General features: G+C 44.3%; 1 protein-coding gene across 1 annotated transcript; it reads right to left on the bottom strand.

The window, feature by feature from the left end:
* Nucleotides 1-2: 2 nt before the first annotated feature.
* Nucleotides 3-18543, bottom strand: LOC109577394 (butyrophilin subfamily 3 member A2). The gene is given in 14 exon segments (XM_070778289.1): nucleotides 3-6300; nucleotides 8489-8515; nucleotides 8997-9023; nucleotides 9391-9417; nucleotides 9501-9521; nucleotides 9705-9905; nucleotides 10395-10505; nucleotides 10894-11175; nucleotides 12573-12624; nucleotides 12626-12921; nucleotides 13156-13245; nucleotides 16217-16267; nucleotides 16550-17418; nucleotides 18369-18543. Coding segments are annotated over 13 exon segments (1359 nt in total). The 5' UTR covers nucleotides 16704-17418; nucleotides 18369-18543; the 3' UTR covers nucleotides 3-6280.
* Nucleotides 18544-19114: the final 571 nt, after the last annotated feature.

Genomic DNA, 19114 nt, shown 5'->3' on the forward strand with positions numbered 1-19114 from the left:
GCAGAACACACAGAAACAGTACAGGAATTGAAATCTTACAGCTGTGCAGAGCCTTTTAATAATTTCTTTTTCTTTTTTTCAGAAGCGTGATACTTTTTTCTTTTGAAGCCTTGATACTTCCCCAAGGATTTTGGTGTTGCTTGTAATCACCAGGAGAGCCCTCCCCATTTATGTGTGTATGTATGTGTGTGTGTTTAGTGGTTGGGGTGTGGGCAGGTGATGATGTCAGCATAGCACATCTCAATTTCACATATTTCTTAGTGCTGGATTGGAGAAAGCAATGGCACCCCACTCCAGTACTCTTGCCTGGAAAATCCCATGGATGGAGGAGCCTGGTGGGCTGCAGTCCACGGGGTCGCTAAGAGTCAGACAGGACTGAGCAACTTCACTTTCACTTTTTCACTTTCATGCATTGGAGAAGGAAATGGCAATCCACTCCAGTTTTCTTGCCTGGAGAATCCCAGGGGCAGGAGAGCCTGCTGGGCTGACGTCTATGGGGTCACGCAGAGTTGGACACGACTGAAGTGACTTAACAGCAGTGCTGGATAGATGGGATGGAGCCCCGTTGCCACATGACAACCAACTGATTAATGTACCCTTTATGTCATTTTTCTTTTAGTTGGCTTTCTCTTCTTATTTATTTTCAAACTTGCAGTTTCTTGGGATTACATCTCAAACAGACAACCTGACACAAAATCCTTGACTCAGAGTCAGCTTTTGGGGAACCGATGGTGACTGCAGCCATGAAATTAAAAGACACTTACTCCTTGGAAGGAAAGTTATGTTCAACCTAGATAGCATATTCAAAAGCGGAGACATTACTTTGCCAACAAAGGTATGTCTAGTCGAGGCTATGGTTTTTCCTGTGGTCATGTATGGATGTAAGAGTTGAAATGTGAAGAAGGCTGAGCGCTGAAGAATTGATGCTTTTGAACTGTGGTGTTGGAGAAGATTCTTGAGAGTCCCTTGGACTGCAAGGAGATCCAACCAATCCATTCTGAAGGAGATCAGCCCTGGGTGTTCTTTGGAAGGAATGATGCTAAAGCTGAAACTCCAGTACTTTGGCCACCTCATGCGAAGAGTTGACTCACTGGAAAAGACTCTGATGCTGGGAGGGATTGGGGACAGGAGGAGAAGGGGATGACAGAGGATGATATGGCTGGATGGCATCATTGACTCGATGGACGTGAGTCTGAGTGAACTCCGGGAGTTGGTGATGGACAGGGAGGCCTGGCGTGCTGCGATTCATGGGGTCACAAAGAGTTGGACACAACTGAGTGACTGAACTGAACTGACCTAAGAGATGAGATCAGTAGAAATTTCACCAGATATCATCAACAGGGAAAATCATCTTTTCTGCAAAGGGATACTTGCATATATACCTGAGTTTAGTAATTGAATGAGGAACTACAGATTAAATTTCCAAAAAGAGTCACTCTTGTTGAGAGTCACAGGAATGAATCTCCAATCATGGAGGCCCTTAGCATATACAGAACAGAGGCCTCCTTAAGAGTGAGCGAGGCCATGGCTATGTGTGCTAGGCTGAAGAGTTCACACCATAATCTTCATAGCCTCTGATTATGACACATTACATGGCAAAAAGAGACCTTCAGTTCAGTTCAGTTCAGTTCAGTCGCTCAGTTGTGTCCGACTCTTTGTGACCCCATGAATCGCAGCACGCCAGGCCTCCCTGTCCATCACCATCTCCCGGAGTTCACTCAAATTCACATCCATCAAGTCAGTGATGCCATCCAGCCATCTCATCCTCTGTCATCCCCTCTTCCTCCTGCATCCAATCCCTCCCAGCATCAGAGTCTTTTCCAATGAGTCAACTCTTTGCATGAGGTGGCCAAAGTATTGGAGTTTCAGCTTTAGCATCATTCCTTCCAAAGAACACCCAGGGCTGATCTCCTTTAGAATGGACTGGTTGGATTTCCTTGCAGTCCAAGGGACTCTCAAGAATCTTCTCCAACACCACAGTTCAAAAGCATCAATTCTTCGGTGCTCAGCTTTCTTCACAGTCCAACTCTCGCATCCATACATGACCACTGGAAAAACCATAGCCTTGACTAGACGGACCTTTGTTGGCAAAGAGACCTTACAGGTTGGAATTAAAGTTATGGATCTTAAAGTAGAGAGATTATCCTGGATTCATAGGAAGATTATCTTGGATTACTTCTTTGAAGATGGAGGAAGAGGACCAGGAGGTAGGGAATGTGGGAGCCTCCAGAAGCAGGAAAGAGCCCTAGGCTGACAGCCAGCAAGAAATGACCACCTCAGTCCTACAACTGCAAGAAACTAAATTCTGCCAACAATTTGAATGAGCAAGGAAACAGATTCTTTGCTAGTGCCTCCAGAAAGGCATACAGTCTGCAGTCACCTTGATTTTAGCCCAATGAGACCCATGATGGTCTTCTGGCCTACAAAAATATGAGATAATAAATTTATTTTTGTTTTAGGTCACAAAATTTGTGGCAATTTATTACAGCAACAATAGAAAACTAATACAAGGAGAATTTTGTGAAAATATTATGAGATGAATTGTAAAACTTGTGGTGAGTAAACTGTAGGGGCTTAAAATCTAGAAAAGTTTCAGTTAAAGAGTGAGGATTATTAACACGTTTATTTAACAAATGTAACTTGACAACCACATGTCAGATAGAGGGGATACATTGGTGAACAAAATAGTGATGATGATGAAGAGTAATTTCTGCCTGGTACCCGTCAGCTGAAAGGAACATCGATTAACATCAATAACTGATCAGGCGTGGAAATATCCCTTTGCTAGAAATGGACTCTGCTGTGTGACTAAAAATACCATTACAGTTCACCCTGCTTATTTAACTTATATGCAGAGTACATCATTGCGGGGAGCGAGCTCCGCCTCTGGCAAAGGTCATGAGGAAGGAGGCTTGGCATACGCAAAGGCGGGATCAAGCCTCAGGAGTCTCCCTGGAAATTCTCGAGCAATCTACCCCCAAAACCAGAGTCTGCCTACTTTCTGCTTTGTGCTTTCACCTACACTTCTGACTTTACGGGGGGCTGTCCCCCACTACCTCTCTGAAAAAAGAGTTAGCTTATAGCTCCAGTTAATAATTCCTGGGTGTGACAGTGTTTCAACCTACAAACTCCCTTGGAAGTCCTCTAGCCTGCCTGAATAGGTTTTTCCGGCCACATGTGATTGCTCAGAGCCTCCAAACTGTGAGAGGCATGAGATGTTCTAAACTGTCTAAATACAGATTCCTTTGGGCAGTCAAAAGATTGATTAGAAATTGTATTGGTGAAGGGATTTTCACTTGTTGGGTCAATGTTTGCTGCTAAGTCTCCATATCCCTTACCTGCTGTGTCCCTGGCAGTGTACTGATTAATATAATTGGTGTAAATAGTAGCTTTAATGTTTGTAACCTGGGACCCTTGAGTTAATTCTTTTTCTTGTTATAGCCCACCATACCTTTGCTCTGTAGGAATGCAACTTTATCTAATGCTTTTTGGAGGCTGGCGCCTGACTTGAGAATAATCACCTTTAGAGAAAAAGGCCTCCGGGCCAGAAGATGATGCAAATCACCTAAACTTTTGCATATGATAAGTTTGCAGGAAGAAAGCCTGGCTTACTGCATGACTCTACCCCTTCCCCCATTATCCTCTATGCATAACTTAAGTTATAAAAACTACTTTGGAAAATAAAGTGTGGGCCTTGTTCACCGAAACTTGGTCTCACCATGTCGTTCTTTCTCTTACCTTCTGGCTGAATTATTCAGCCTCTTTTCTCCACTGAATTTCCTCACTGAGCTATCCTTATTTCAGCCTCTTTTCTCCACTGAATTTCTTCACTGAGCTATCCTCATTCTATTACTCTTTATATCCTTAATTAACGTTTAATTAAGCAGTTGTTTCCTGATCCTCGCCGACACCGTCCCCGCTTCGAATACCCTGGATCAGCCGGGGCTGGTCCCCGGCACATCATGAGAAATGCTGGGCTGGAAGAAGCACAAGCTGGAATCAAGATTGCCGGGAGAAGTATCAATAACCTCAGATATGCAGATGACACCACCCTTATGGCACAAAGTGAAGAGGAACTAAAAAGCCTCTTGATGAGAGTGAAACAGGAGAGTGAAAAAGTTGGCTTAAAGCTCAACATCCAGAAAACTAAGATCATGGCATCTGGTCCCATCACTTCATGGGAAATAGATGGGGAAACAGTGGAAACAGTGGCAGACTTTATTTTTTTGGGCTCCAAAATCACTGCAGATGGTGACTGCAGCCATGAAATTAAAAGACGCTTACTCCTTGGAAGAAAAGTTATGACCAACCTAGATAGCATATTCAAAAGCAGAGACATTATTTTGCCAACAAAGGTCCGTCTAGTCAAGGCTATGGTTTTTCCAGTGGTCATGTATGGATTCCAGAGTTGGATTGTGAAGAAGGCTGAGCGCCGAAGAATTGATGCTTTTGAACTGTGGTGTTGGAGAAGACTCTTGAGAGTCCCTTGGACTACAAGGAGATCCAACCAGTCCATTCTAAAGGAGATCAGCCCTGGGTGTTCTTTGGAAGGAATGATGCTAAAGCTGAAACTCCAGTACTTTGGCCACCTCATGCAAAGAGTTGACTCATTGGAAAAGACTCTGATGCTGGGAGGGATTGGAGGCAGGAGGAAGAGGGGATGACAGAGGATGAGATGGCTGGATGGCACCACCGACTTGATGGACTTGAATTTGAGTGAACTCCGGGAGAAGGTGATGGACAGGGAGGCCTGGCGTGCTGCGATTCATGGGATCACAAAGAGTCGGACACGACTGAGTGACTGAACTGAACTGAACTGAACAGTTCATCTGGTTTCATTCCTCCCAAATTCTTGTTCTACAGACAATCTTTAGGTATTAAGTTAGGGTTTCTAGACATCTTGAACATAGGAGGATTGGTTCTGGCTCCAGGATTGCACATCACATTGACAGTGGGAGGAGAGAAGCAGGGCACACATGCCCTTTAGTAGTTAAGACTTTGGCCTTTAGTCCTTTTGCACTTCTGTGTATTCATTCTCTGGACCAAGTCACCCTGCTGAGCCAACCCAAAGAAGTGCTGGACCTATAGCTGTGACAATCAACCCTGAAGGAACAAAGTTGGGTGTGGCTTCCATAGGCACCTGCAGTGATCCTTAACCTGGGGTGCCCTGGGAAGAAATGCTCAGGGCTGCACATGGTCCCTCCCTCTCAGAGGCAATGGGGCTGGGAAAATAGCTAGGGGTAGAGGGTGGGTGGGTGGGGGACAGGAGCCCCAACAGCACTGACTCTTTGATGAATTATATAACTTGCTTAACTTGGCCCTGCCTCAGTTTCCACACTCTTGAAATGAGGCTGTGACATAGGGTTGCTATGAGGAGTGAAACATTTAAAGCTTTTAGCACAACACCCAGTACATTGTAAATCATCTGTAAATGTTTTATTATTCAATGCCCAGCCATCATTTACTATCTGAGTGACTTCTAGGAAGTGAGATAATAAAGCAGTATCAAACTCAACTGTCCATATGGAATAAATAAGTGTATTAATATTAGTAGAGTGCTTCACACTGTGTGTGCCTTTAGCATTTTATGGTTGTGATTTGTTGCTGCTGTTAGGGAAGAGACCCTCAGCTGCAGGCTGGGCAGGGAGAAGCAAGGACGTGACTTCAGCCTGAGGCTCTCCATTCTCTTCAGCTGAGCCCAGGACCACTGGGGTTTCCAGGGAAAGGTCAGGTACTAGGCCAGGAACACCAGGACTCCCTGTTCCTGTTGACACTGGGCAAATGGTCAAGGCAGTGGGTTCCAAGGTCAAAATCCTGAAAACAGGCCACAGAGGCCCGGAGAAGGAGGTATGCGGGAAGGTGTAGATATGAGATGCATCCACAGTGTTGTAGAAGGAGACTTCACCAGTCTCATAGTCCAGGAAAACCCCCAGTTTTTCAGGAGGGCTGGCAACAGTCAGTTTGGTCCGGGGCTAAGTGAGAGTCCGGTAGTCATTCTCATCAGACAGCCCTATAGTCCAGAAGTCATTCTCTCATCTCATTTTAATCCAGCATTTTCTCTTCACGTCCTCCCTGTACACCCCCACATGCCACTCTTTCCTGTCCACCTCCACCTCCCAGTAATGTCTCCTTGACGTGAAGCTCTTGCAGCCAAGCACACAGTAGTACCAATCAAATCACTCAGGGTTGTCTGGCAGATTTCAGCGTTCCTCTGCCCCCTGCAGGCTCCTCTGGTCATCAGACATGAGCAGGATGGGGTTAACTGTGTTGGGATCCAAAATCACATCCTCTGCAGAAATTCTGGGGGGGCAGGATCATGGGTGAACCATTGTTCCTAGATCTCAGAGCCTCAGCCCTCAAGCCCTGGATCTGGTTGAGGAAGCCCAAGTCCAGGGCTGGGTGCCCATAGACTGCCCTGAATGTAACCCTCTCAGCAACACCAGAGGAAAGCCCTAAGGGGCTAGTGTTCAGTAGGAAAGGGGAAAGTGATGAGCAACATCTAGAGCTGGCTCCTTCCAGCTACATTTTTCCTGTTTCTCTCCCTGAAGTGACTCTGCCCACCTGTATTTCATAGGCATAGATGCTTGCTAAGTCGTTTCAGTTCAGTTCAATTCAGTTCAGTTGTTCAGTCATGTCTGACTCTTTGCGACCCCATGAATCGCAGCACGCCAGGCCTCCCTGTCCATCACCAACTCCCGGAGTTCACTCAGACTCACGTCCATCGAGTCAGTGATGCCATCCAGCCATCTCATCCTCTGTCGTCCCCTTTTCCTCCTGCCCCCAATCCCTCCCAGCATCAGAGTCTTTTCCAATGAGTCAACTCTTTGCATGAGGTGGCCCAAGTACTGGAGTTTCCGCTTTAGCATCATTCCTTCCAAAGAAATCCCAGGGCTGATCTCCTTCAGAATGGACTGGTTGGATTTCCTTGCAGTCCAAGGGACTCTCAAGAGTCTTCTCCAATACCACAGTTCAAAAGCATCAATTCTTCTGCACTCAGCCTTCTTCACAGTCCAACTCTCACATCCATACATGACCACAGGAAAAACCATAGTCTTGACTAGACGGACCTTCAGTAGTGTCCAACTCCTTGTGACCCAGTGGACTGTACCTGCCAGGCTCCCCTCTCCATGGGATTCTCCAGGTAAGAATACTGGAGTGGTTTGCCATACCCTCTTGCTGGGGATCTTCCTGACTCAGGGATCAAACCCTCATCTCTTACATCTCCTGTATTAGCAGGTGGATTCTTTACTACTAGTGCCACCTGGGAAGCTCGTGCTCCATAGGCATATGGGTTTAAATTTCAATCCTTGTGCTACCACTCATGAAGTGAATGTCTTTTCTCTTTTTTCCATTGACCCAAGCTGTATAATATTTTAAGCCTCAATTTTCTTATCTGAAAAATGGGGCTAAAAAATACTAATCTTTAGGGTAGAAGATAACACACATTGTGTATTTGGTTTAGGGCCAGGCATAGAGGAAGTCCCTGATGTTTTAATAGCTGCCAGTCCTTTTCTGTGCTAAGGGGCATTATGTTGAGGGTTTCATGTGCTCCCAGGCCCACTCTCCATGTTCTTCTACCTTTTCTGGACCCTGGAATCTGTCCTCTTTGGACAGTGACACTGGGCTCCCTTGCCTCTGGTCACCTGTTGGGTTTGGTCAGTGGGAGGCACTAGCTGAAGATTGGAAGGAGCAAGAAGAGAGGCATGGCATTTATTTCCTCCTCCACTTCTTCTCTGCCAGCTTCAGGGAGTGATGCTTGACCAAGGGGATGACTCATCTCAGGCTGCCCGCTCTGTGAGCTACAGCTTCCTGTGGGCCAAACACTCTCCTCCCCATCTCTTCAGGCCCAGCATGGTGACAGCACCCAACTGTTGTGAACCCTTGGGGACTGAATAGTCCTTTGTTGGTTTCCCTTTGCTCTCTTTCTTCCCTTTGTAAATAGTTTATTCTTTAAGCCCTCTTCAACCACCCATTTTGAATATACCGTCTCCTTTTTGCTGGCTTTTTGACCAAGTACACGTTCATTAGCTCATTTAGTCTTTACCTCAACTCTCAAATAAATAGGAACTACAATCATTGTTTACAAGTGAGGAGACTGAAGCTCAAAACATCAAATAACTTGAGGACACACAGTGGCAAGAGGTGGCATATGGACCTTGGGAAAGGACATGACCTTTGAACATTGCTTTCTCTCCTTGGTCACGTTGCATCTGCACTCTCGCTGCAATATTAGTTTACCCTGCCTGTCTTTCCCCTCACCTCCACCGTTGATGCCTCTTCCTTCCCGTAAAGATCTGTGGAAGCCCAGGAGACCAATTCTTACCAGTTCTCTGGGCACTCAGTGGAAGGCTGCTGGAGACTGAGATCTCCAGTCAGAACTCTCCCAGTCACAGGAACTTGCTGTCCCAGAATCTCAAGACGTGGAAAAGAAAAAGGGAATATGGTCCCTCGGGTTTTCATCCTGGGGGATGTACAGTGATTCACTCACCAGCTTGGAAGAGGGCCTTCTTCCACTCTGAAAGAAAGGAGACACAAAAAGGAATGCTCATTAATTCTGATCTTTCCCTCACCCATTCTCCTCACTGAGCCTTTTCTGTGTCCCTTTCTTCAGTCTCTTCCTTCATCTACAGCTTGGGTAAATCAGGCATAAAACCTCTCAAAAATGGTGGATTTTCTTCACTCTATTGTGCTGGGGCTGCAGGTGACATGGCCAGGCTATACTAGGCTGTGTGTGTGTGTGTGGGTGTGTGGGGGTGTGTATGTGTGTGGGTGTGTATGTCGGCAGGGCAGGGAGTGGTTAAACTGCCCAGACACTATATCTGAAGGTCCTCTCTGAGGCTGTAGAAAAGCAGGGATGGTACTCCCCACAGAAAATGAGCCTCTGGGTTAGATCTGAGTATTCCTACTGCAAATGCCAGTGGGTCACGCAGCAGGGAAAAGGTTTAAATGTTTATCTACCTGTGCCAGGAAACTCAGAGAACATCCAGGTCACTCACCTGGATAGGTTTGAGACTTCTCCCCACCTACAATGGAAGAAAGGTAGAGACATTACCTGAACTCTGTCATTTCTGAGTCCTTTCTTTTTACTTTTGCCTCATCTCACCTTCTTTTTGACCACTCCACCCTTCCTACCTTCTGCCTGTGCCTGTTCAACTCTCACCTCCCCTCTCTTCTTTAGGGAAGGAGATTGAAGGCCCCTTTCTCTATTAAAAAAGAAAACACTCTCTATTCTCCCTACCAAATACTTCCCCCTCTCCAGTCACCCATATTTCTTCTCCTGGGAAAAAGGATCCAGAACATTTCTTTATCCCAGTGAGGAACCTGGCTGGAAAATATATGGGCAGAGACAGTCTTATATGTGAATTCAGAGAAAATGTCAGAGCCACTTACGAGTTATGTACTGGACCTTTCTCCACTCTGAAATGGAAGAAAAATGGTGAGTCATTAAGTTGTAAGTCATAGGAAGATGAGCATAGGTCCCTGGGGGAATCAGAACTTACCGAGCTCATACTGGAGCATCTCTGGAAAAGAAGCAGAAAAAAAAAAAAAAAAAAAAAGTACTGTTATCGGGGTGGAAGGAGGAGGACCTCTAGAAAATAAATCTTAAAGATGACCAAGTGCTGGGTTGGGTGCGAGAGGTAGGGATGGGGTGAGGTGATCCAGCTCCCTCCTGCAAAACAGGACTCCCTCTCCAGGTCAGATACCTTTTATTCTTTGTTCTTGCTCCTTTTCTGCCCAAGCTGTTTCTTTTTCCTTTTTCGCTCTTTCTTTCTCCGTGAATAGAGTCTCTTTTTCTTTCCTCTGTAGACACAGGAAGTAACCAGCTCCAGCAAGAAGCAGCAGAGAGACCGTCAGGGTCCCTGCAAAGGCAATGATCCAGCGCTGGGCCCTGCTGAAGAAGGGGTCTGCAATGGGATCCAGGCTTAGCTTCTCTCCCTCAGGACAGGGTTCATGGCATTCATCTCCTGATGTTAAAATCTTTCTCTTCCTAAGTTCTCAGAGACCTTTAGGTAAGACTTTGGGAAGCCCCGCAAAGGTTTTATAGATACAATAATAACATAATACCAGAACTTGTCTTGAAATGTCTGTCTCTCACATGTAAATCTGTTATGTAAGCATCATAATCAAGTTTTTTTCTTCTTAAAATTTATAATAAGTTACATCCACATGGTTCCACTATCAAATAAAAGCACATAAAACATTATCCGAGTCTCCTGTCCACTCATACAAGTTTTAATACACATTTCTCTAGTGAGTGAGGTTGGACACTCTTTCATGTGTTATTCCTTTTCTGTGAACTAATAATTCATCCTTTGCTCTTTTTTCTACTGGTTTGTACTATATTTTAATGGGATTAGCATTTACTCTAAATTATGAGTTGTACATGGACCCACCTGCCCCCAACTTTGTCATTCGTCTTTGCTTAAGGATCCAATCTTCGCCACTTCTCTCCAGTTCCCATTGCCTGTCACCATTCCTGGCACATAGGAAATGCTCAGTAAATCCTTGTGAAGTAAACAGGAGAAAACAAAAAAAAACCTAGTTCCATTAAAGGCTCTGGAACTCAGCTCAGTGACTCACTTTCACTGTATACCACAGAGACGCACACATCCCCCTTTCATTTCTTTTTTCAAAATTTATTACATTTTTTTGTTTTTATACTTTTCTCTTTTTTAATATGGCTATACTAGATTTCAATTGGTTAATGTTTAAATTGTCATTTTGTCTAATTTTTCTATAGATTAAATTTTACATATGTCTCTTTTAAGGAATTTTTTTAAACTGAAGTATAATTGACTTCCTTATATTATATTAGTTCCAGGTGTTCACATCCTTCTTCTTCCAACAGCCATGGCTCCTCACAGTACACCTGCAACTAAGCAGGGTACTCACTTGCAATGGAAATCCGGGCTGTCTTTTCCTGGTTGAGGAGGGGATTTCTGATGATACAGGACACCCCTTCCCCAGAGCCACCTTTCACAATTACAGATGATGTGACTGCATACAGGCCCGCTCCATCTGCAGCCGGAGGTGCCGTCACAGCTGGCATGTTCTGGCCCTCGGCATCTCACCACTGAATCTGGGGCTGGGGATACCAGCTGGTGGACTTGCACCCCTGGTGGATCTCTCCATTCTCATGGCCCATCACTTGAATGTGAAGGTCAGAGCCCAGTGCTGTGGAAAGGATGAATGAGCCTCAGTTCTTGGGAGTGTTCTGTGGTGAGGGTCTCAACAGGAGTTGTATGGCACACTCAGATAATTAAACTCGAGTTTTCTAAGAAACTGTTTGCAAAAGGGTGGTCATAATGAGGAGAAAACTACGTGGAATAGAGCAGTACTCCAGGGCCAGGAACAATGGAGTGTTACCACCCACCCCTAAACCCAAAGGGGAGTGAAGAGGGAGCTGTTTTGAAGACCTAAAGTGGGAGAGACATGTAGAGAGAGCTTTCATAAAAGGAGTTGTGATCTTCTGGAAGGGCATGTAGCCAGCTAGAGGTGGCCCCGCAGTGAATAAGCCAGGGGCATAAGTACCCTGACCCCTCTCTCTTCCTGCTTCTACCTTCTGCTATGGCTCCCCATGGACCAAACCCAGCCAGAAGCTACATGGCAAGAGAAGGAGATATGTCCTGAGAAAGAGATATGCAACGCTTGACATGGAATATGAGTCTAGTCTTGGTGTTCTCCTGTGGAACACAAGCAATTTCATGGAATATCAGCATCAAAGGGCCCTTTGTCACTATGACAGGTGAAGACACAAGACCAACAAAAATCATGTTTGACGATAGAGAAAAATAGAGCACTGTCCCAAACATAACCTTGACCAAACATTCCCCTATCCTGGCTGAGTGACACCACTCCTTTACTAGTCCCAGATTAGCCTCACTCTAGTCTTCCTCCTGCATAAGATTTATGAAGTTATCCACCCACAGAAATATACCTCCTCCTCTCTGACAGCATCCCATCCAGAGCAAAGCCCATTTCCATAAAGCTTGCCCTAAATCTCCTAACAGAAGCCCAGAGTCTATGCCAAGTCTCCTCTATCACCCTCTTCCTGAGACCCCCATGCTCCCACAGGGCATGCACTGCTCCTCCTGCAACAAGGATTGAAGTCAAATGGTCCAATTGCAAGTGTGCTCTGAGGCGGTGTGGTTTGGAGAACAGTGACAGCACAGATGCTGCCCTTACAGGTCAGCCTCCCAGGGCTCATGGTGGCGAGTACCTGGAGAGGCCCCCAGAAGCCACCTGGAAGGCAACTGAACCCAGACAACCATGCACCATCTCCAAGGAGATGTTTTCCTATCCTTCCCATCCTGACCTTCCATTCCCAGTTTAGACCCTGGCAGTTGGCAGGAGGGAGCTCTTTACTTGACAAGATAGTGTACAGGAGGGGGGTCTTCCTGGAGGAAGACCTGCTTCTTTCCTGAGGGTCTCAGAGAAACAAAGTCAGAAGACAGAGGAGGCAGTTCCCGATGATCAGCCAAGAGCTTTGAGAGGTGGATTTGGAGCAGAAACTCTGCATCTGTTCCTAGGTCCCAAGAGGAATACACTCAGAACAGAACTTGAAGGCTCACCTGCAACCTTCAGCTCCAATAAGGCTTTCTCATAGAAGTTGCTGTCTTGGAAAATAGCACAGGTAGTTTCCACTGTCAGAGGCTCTAACGTTGTGTATTCGGAGAACAGCTTTCCCTGCAGTGATGTCATCTCTTAAAATCTCAGTTCTCCCTTGGTACTCTGCCGTCTGTCTGTCTTCCACTTCCTTGCCATGTGCATACATGAAAACCACCTGCCTGAGGCTGGATCGCACCCACTTCAGTTCCATGGTCTCCACGCTCATCTTTGGGGACAGGTGACAGGGCAGCTCGGCGTCTTCACCCACCATGACCGGAATGTGGCCAGGGGGTCCAATCACAGCAAACTGAGCTGGTCAGAAAAGTGGGGGTGGGTAATTCCATGAGGACATCATGGGAAGGGGTTGTCTCAGGCTTAGAAAAGCCTAGAGAGGAATAGGATCCTGACAGAAGGACATTTGTCTTAATGGCATGTGAGCCTTCAGTTTGCAACAGGACTTCCAGGAATGAGGGGATCAAAGGTTCTGACTGGGTGCAAACAGGTAATTATCTGCTTCCAATACAAAACAGCAGCATTGTTCCCTACCTGAGCAAGGAGTCAGCAGTTGGTCAGAGATGAGGCAGATAAGGAGGTGAAATGGAAGGAAGTCTAGGCACCAAGCCATTTTCATCAGTGCTGCAGAGAGATAGCAGAAAGAGTCAGGCAGAAATACCACCTGGAAGAAGATGGAGAATTCTGTGTAGGAACCTCTGCCTCCCCAGGGCTGACTCAGGGAGAAACACAGGATAAGTAGTGTAAGGACCCATGATCCTCCTCTGCCAAAATGTCTGCTTGGGAGTCTCTTCACCTTTGAGTTCCCACATGGAAAACCTCCCGTAAAAATATGTATGTTAAGTGTACAGACAGTAACCCTAACCCATCAAGACATCCTTGGCTCTACTGAGTATATTCAGAATCTCTACACTCGCCCACACTTCCCCAGCTATGTCAGGCCCAAGCCTCCACCATCACACCCTGATTAATATAGGACTCTCCTTTTTGGGTCCTCCAATTCTGCTTGTGTTCCCTACAGTCTCAGTACAACATCCAGAACATTCCTTGAGTCACATCCTGTCACTCCTCTGTTCAGCACCTTCTGTGGGCTCCCATTTCATTCTGAGTAGATGCTGAAGTCCTTCCAATGGCTGGCATGGCCCTCCTGGAGCTACATGCTTCACTTCATCTCCAGGCACACTGTCCTTCCTACTGTTCCTTGGACAGAACACGATAGAAGACCTTGACCTTGACTCTTCCCTCTGCCTGGAACCCTCTTCCCCATACATCCACAAGCTCACTCTCTCACCTCCTTCAAGTCCATCCTTTAAAGTCAGTTCCTCTATGAGACCTTCTCTGATCACAGAATTGTGGTAAACTGTTCCCATCCCCCTCAACTTCTCTCTTTTTCCCATTGCATTTTCACCAGTGAACATATCATACATTTATCATCTGTCTCCAGCTGCTAGAATGTAAGTTCCACAAAGCAATGATATTGGTTTATTTTGTTTCCTGATGTGTAAGACACCTGTAAGAATGGTGGTGGTTCACATGAAACCCTCAGTGAATATTTGTTGAGTTAGTGAATGGATGAGGGCTTACATATTAAACCATCAATACTTACTAGCATTTTAGTTCAGTTTAGATGATCAGAATAGTTGGGTGTCATCCAACTAATGAGAGGAGGGGAGGTGGAGAGTTTATGGAGATAAGCATTTTTCTGCATAATGATAATACTCTTTTGGCCTGGCTTAGAGAGCAGAGCCTGGCCTCCTGTGCTTCCACTGGGGACTTAGTTGTATTAAAGCATTTATTCTTATTTTTCAATAAAGTGGTTTCAAAGAGCAAGCCTATCCTGGACATGCAAGTGTTGCAACTTGGTAAGCCTTTAGTGAACTCTTTTCACAACTGTTCTGGGAATTCCCTGGTGGTCCAGTGGTTAGGTCTCTGCATTTTCACTGCCAGCTTCAATCCCTGGTTGGGGAACTAATCTCATGCATGACCAAAAAAAAAAAAAGTTCTTTGGGGGGAAACATTTGTTCTTTAGTGGGAGAAACATCTCTGGAAAAAAAATGGTTCACTTTCTTTTTTCCCTTTCCTCCTGTGTTTATCAATGCTCCTTGGCAGATGGCCTGCCTCTGGGCTCACCAGCAATGAATAATTTCCCTGTCTTCGTCTTTGCACTGCTAGGGAAGTGCCTTTTAGGGGTGGAGATGTAATTGTTGGCCCTTGCACAGAAGGGCAAATATGTCAACTTCCAAACACACAGCAGACCAGTGCAGCTCATGCCTCTATGAAGTGCTGGGGTTCTCCCAGCACAGAGGCAGGGCCCCTGCAACTCCCCAGTTCCAGCCCAGTGTTTCCAAATGTATCTTGGTCCATAAAAGCACCTCCACCTTGTGTGATAAGAGAAGTGTGGGGCCCTTGCCAGCTAGCCAGGCTTGATTATAGCTGGAGTTCTAACTTGGCTTCCACTCCAACCACACCAGAGTTGTCTTCCTCCCTATATAGTGGAGAGCCTGAGAGTCGATTATTCCAAGACTAAGAACTCCAGATGGAACCCTCGCCTTTCTCCCATCATGTATTCTTTCCTTCCCTGAAAATGTCACATGAAATGGTGTGCTGACGAATGACTCAGGGTGTGCCCATCTGTCTCCTCTAGGCCCAACCCATGGCCATCACAAAGTTTACATCACTCTCCCATCAGACTGTGGTCCAAGATCCTGGCAGATTCCCTGGGTCAATCAGAGGCTGAACCTACCACTTCTTTTTTTTTTTTTTTTAAGTTTGGGCTAAGCTTTGCGGCTTGCAGGATCTGGACCACTGCCAGTGAAAGTGCCTAATCCTAACCACTGGACCTCCAGGGAAGTCCCATGAACCTACCACTTCTTAACCCCAAGGCGAGTGAATTGGAGAGTTAAGAATAAGGCCGGGTCTCAACCAGGCATTTTCATTCCTTCAACAAATGTTTATCGAGCACTCACTGTGTGCCAGGCCCACTATGTGTTAGATGTTGGAAATGAAAAGGGTGTGGGAGGTAAGTCATGGCACTACGATTCAGCAGCTCTGTGATTTCAAAAATCTGCTTGAACTTCAGTTACTCATGACACATTATGAAACAGGAAGTTTAGAATGTACACAGTTGATTTAGTAATTTCACTTCCAGATATCTGGTCTAGCAAAACACTTGCATGGGTGCAGAGAGAATTGTGTGTAAGGCTGACACTGAAACATTATTTTTAAAAGTGGAAAAAAAAAGAGGGGGGGTAAACAAGCTAACCAGCCACTCTAACCACTAACAGAAGACTGGTTGGTTAAATAAAGGCTGATCTGTATGAGGGAACTCAGTGTGGCAGTTAAGAGTAATTTATAGTCACTAACCCAGAAAATAAAGATATATTAAATAAATAAAAAGCACACTGCAGAGAAAATTAATGATTATATTAAAAAACAAAACCTAAGTTATTGATTTGTATGTACATGTTTATACCTTGGACTTCTCTGGTGGCTCAGATGGTAAAAAATCTATCTGCAATGTAGGAGACTGGGTTCCATCCCTGGGTTGGTGAGATCCCCTGGAGAAGGGCATGACAACCCACTCCAATATTCTTACCTGGAGAATCTGCATGGATGGAGGAGCCTGGCAGGCTACTGTCCAAATCACCTTAAAAGAGATCATGCTAAACTGAAAATCGAAGACTGAATGAGAGACACTTTTGTGCTTTGCCTCCTACCTTTGAAAATTATTCGGATGTTTTCAGTTTTAAAAGTTTTCATGTTTTACTCAGCAATTAAAATTTTTTACAAATAATTACTCTGACTGCAACATATTGGTTGTTCAGAAAATACCAACTCCTGTAAATCAACTGTATGTCAATAAATAAATAAAGTCTCCTCACACTAATTCACCCTAAACAAACCAGTATCAGGCCCGCATTCACAGTACCTGCTACTCTTAAACCGGCCTTTGAGAAGAGGCCGGCAGAGGGAGGTGAGTGGGTTGAGGAGGAGCTGGGAGCAGAAATTTGTCCAGCTGGGTTTTTTTGGGAGCCTGCATGAAACTCAGACATATCCTCAGACAAAAGATTGCCTTTCACCATATCTTCTGCTCTTCAAAACTGCTCCCTAAGATGCTAGAGAGAGGATATTATTATTATTATTATCATCATTATATAGGTAACAATTTCAATGCTGTCCTCAGAGTGAGGAATATATTTTCACTAATTTTGGGGGGATGTTATTGTTTTTTTTTTTTTTTTATTCCTGATTATAGACTGAAGAAGGAATTCATAGGGCCTGGACTCCATCTTAGGCCTGTTCATGCTGATCATGCTCAGTCACTTTTCCAACGGATTCTGAACTCTGTGTTTATTGCCTATGAAAACAACAACAGAAGGATAAGTCCCCCTCCAGACAGGGGAACCTTGAAGATCGTATCTAGGTTACTCATCGCCTAAGAGAAAACATATACTAATCACCCCTTCCTCCAGACAGGCCGTAAATTGTTCTATATCTATCAGAGTGTAACCTCGGGTTTATTGCTTGTTGGCTAATTGTTTGACTGTTTGAGCACATGAGCACATAGCATGTGAGTGATGGGGTTATTGGGATTGTATTTTCCTTGGTTTATGTAAGTTTCAAGGAATTTGGGGTGGTGGGTTCAGACATATACACATGGGGTATAAAAGATTTTCACAAATGCTGGTTAGGGTCCTTGGCTAAGAGGAGACTCTGCCTTGGGCCCGCCGGTGTAATAAACTGCACTCCACTATCTGCATTGTTCTTCTGAGTGAGTTTGTTTCCTGGAACTCGTGGCTACAACAAGACAACATCAAAACAGAGAAAAATAAGAAGGAATAAAATTTAAATAATCTGTGATAGTAATCATATACTTTGCTTCATGGGACTATAAGGATTTCTGGAAGTATTTTGACCATAGATATATACTAAATGCCTGAAAATTGTCAAAATTATCATTTGACCCAGAAATTCCACTTGTAGAAACTACTCTCAAAGAAAAAAAAGTCAAGTATTAACACAAACATTCGAGTTTAAAGCTGTTCATCATAAATAAGATTCAATAGCAAAATGTAGATACAATTTAAATCTCCAAATTAAATCCAGCTTTGTTACAACTAGAAATAAAAACTTTTTTTTAATTTAAATTTATTTATTTTAATTGGAGGCTAATTACTTTACAATATTGTATTGGTTCTGCCACACATCAACATGAATCCGCCATGGGCATATACATGTTCCTCATCCTGAACCCCCCTCCCACCCTAGAAATAAAAACTCTTTATTAAAAACATGATTCCAAAATCCCTTTCATGATTGGACAATGTGTTTGTATCCATTCTCCAACTGTTGCATATGTTGATCCAGATTTTTTAAATTACAAATAATTCTATAATGAACATCTTTACATGCAAATCTTTAAGGCATATCTTTTTTCAGAATCTCTTAGAACACATTCCCAGAGATGACTAGGAGAGATAAGAGTCTTTTGCTCCTTTTTGATCACAGTAATTGATCACAGAACATGCAATCAGCAAGCTTTTTTCATTCACACTGTGACTCTCCCACAAATGCTCAAATTCAGGTCTTTAGCCTTTGCATTGCCCTGCTGTCTCCACCCCCTCATCCCCTTACTACAGCACACCCGAGCCCCCATCACTTTCTCTGGGCAAGGCCCACTCTCAGCTCTTCAGCCTCCCTCTTCCAAGGCTTATCACCCTGGATTTTACCTATTTTCCCACACTTACTTCTTGGCAATCCCATCTGAAAATTACATTCCACAGAGTAAAGATAATCAATAGTTCCTCATTATAAATAAGAGTCTCTTTTCTCTGGAAGAAAGGAAAAAGTGATGCATGCTGTCTCTGACAAAGAGTAAGAATTGGTCTGTGAAAGAATTAGTTTCAGATTGGCTCAGAGGGGTGGTTCTCATCAGCTGCTGGGTAGAAACCAGTGAGGAGGTTTGAAAACTGAAACTATATTGTGTTGTGAAAAAAAATCCCAGCCTAATTCTCACTTTGTATCACTCTGTGTTTCCCTAATTGAATCATTTATGCATATTTATGTATGTATAAATCAGTATTTATTATATACACCTGCTTTATGTCTTAAATATGATAATAGATTTATTTTTTCTCATAAAAGATTTACTTAGTAGAGAAATAAAAGGTTTGAATGTGTGAAGAGGGGAAGACATGCATTAATTAAAACATTTCTGTGGTTTTTGGCTAACGTCTGTTTGCATGTACAGCAGACATGGAGGGGAATATATTTTACAACAGAGGCAAATGAACAGAAAACCAAACCCTCTCCACCTTTTTTAGAACCTCTGAAATTCAGGTCTCAGATTCATTATCGAATAATATAATTTTCACATTTTCCAGAGCAGTGTTCTGGTGACTGATTGGCATATTTTACATTTTTCAGAAAAATTCTTATTTGGGGTGTTGCTGAGAAGGCTCATGAACCCTCTGAGCCTTATTTGTGCTAATTT

This window comes from Bos indicus, chromosome 23, assembly GCF_029378745.1.
Source record: "Bos indicus isolate NIAB-ARS_2022 breed Sahiwal x Tharparkar chromosome 23, NIAB-ARS_B.indTharparkar_mat_pri_1.0, whole genome shotgun sequence".
Lineage (NCBI taxonomy): Eukaryota > Metazoa > Chordata > Mammalia > Artiodactyla > Bovidae > Bos > Bos indicus.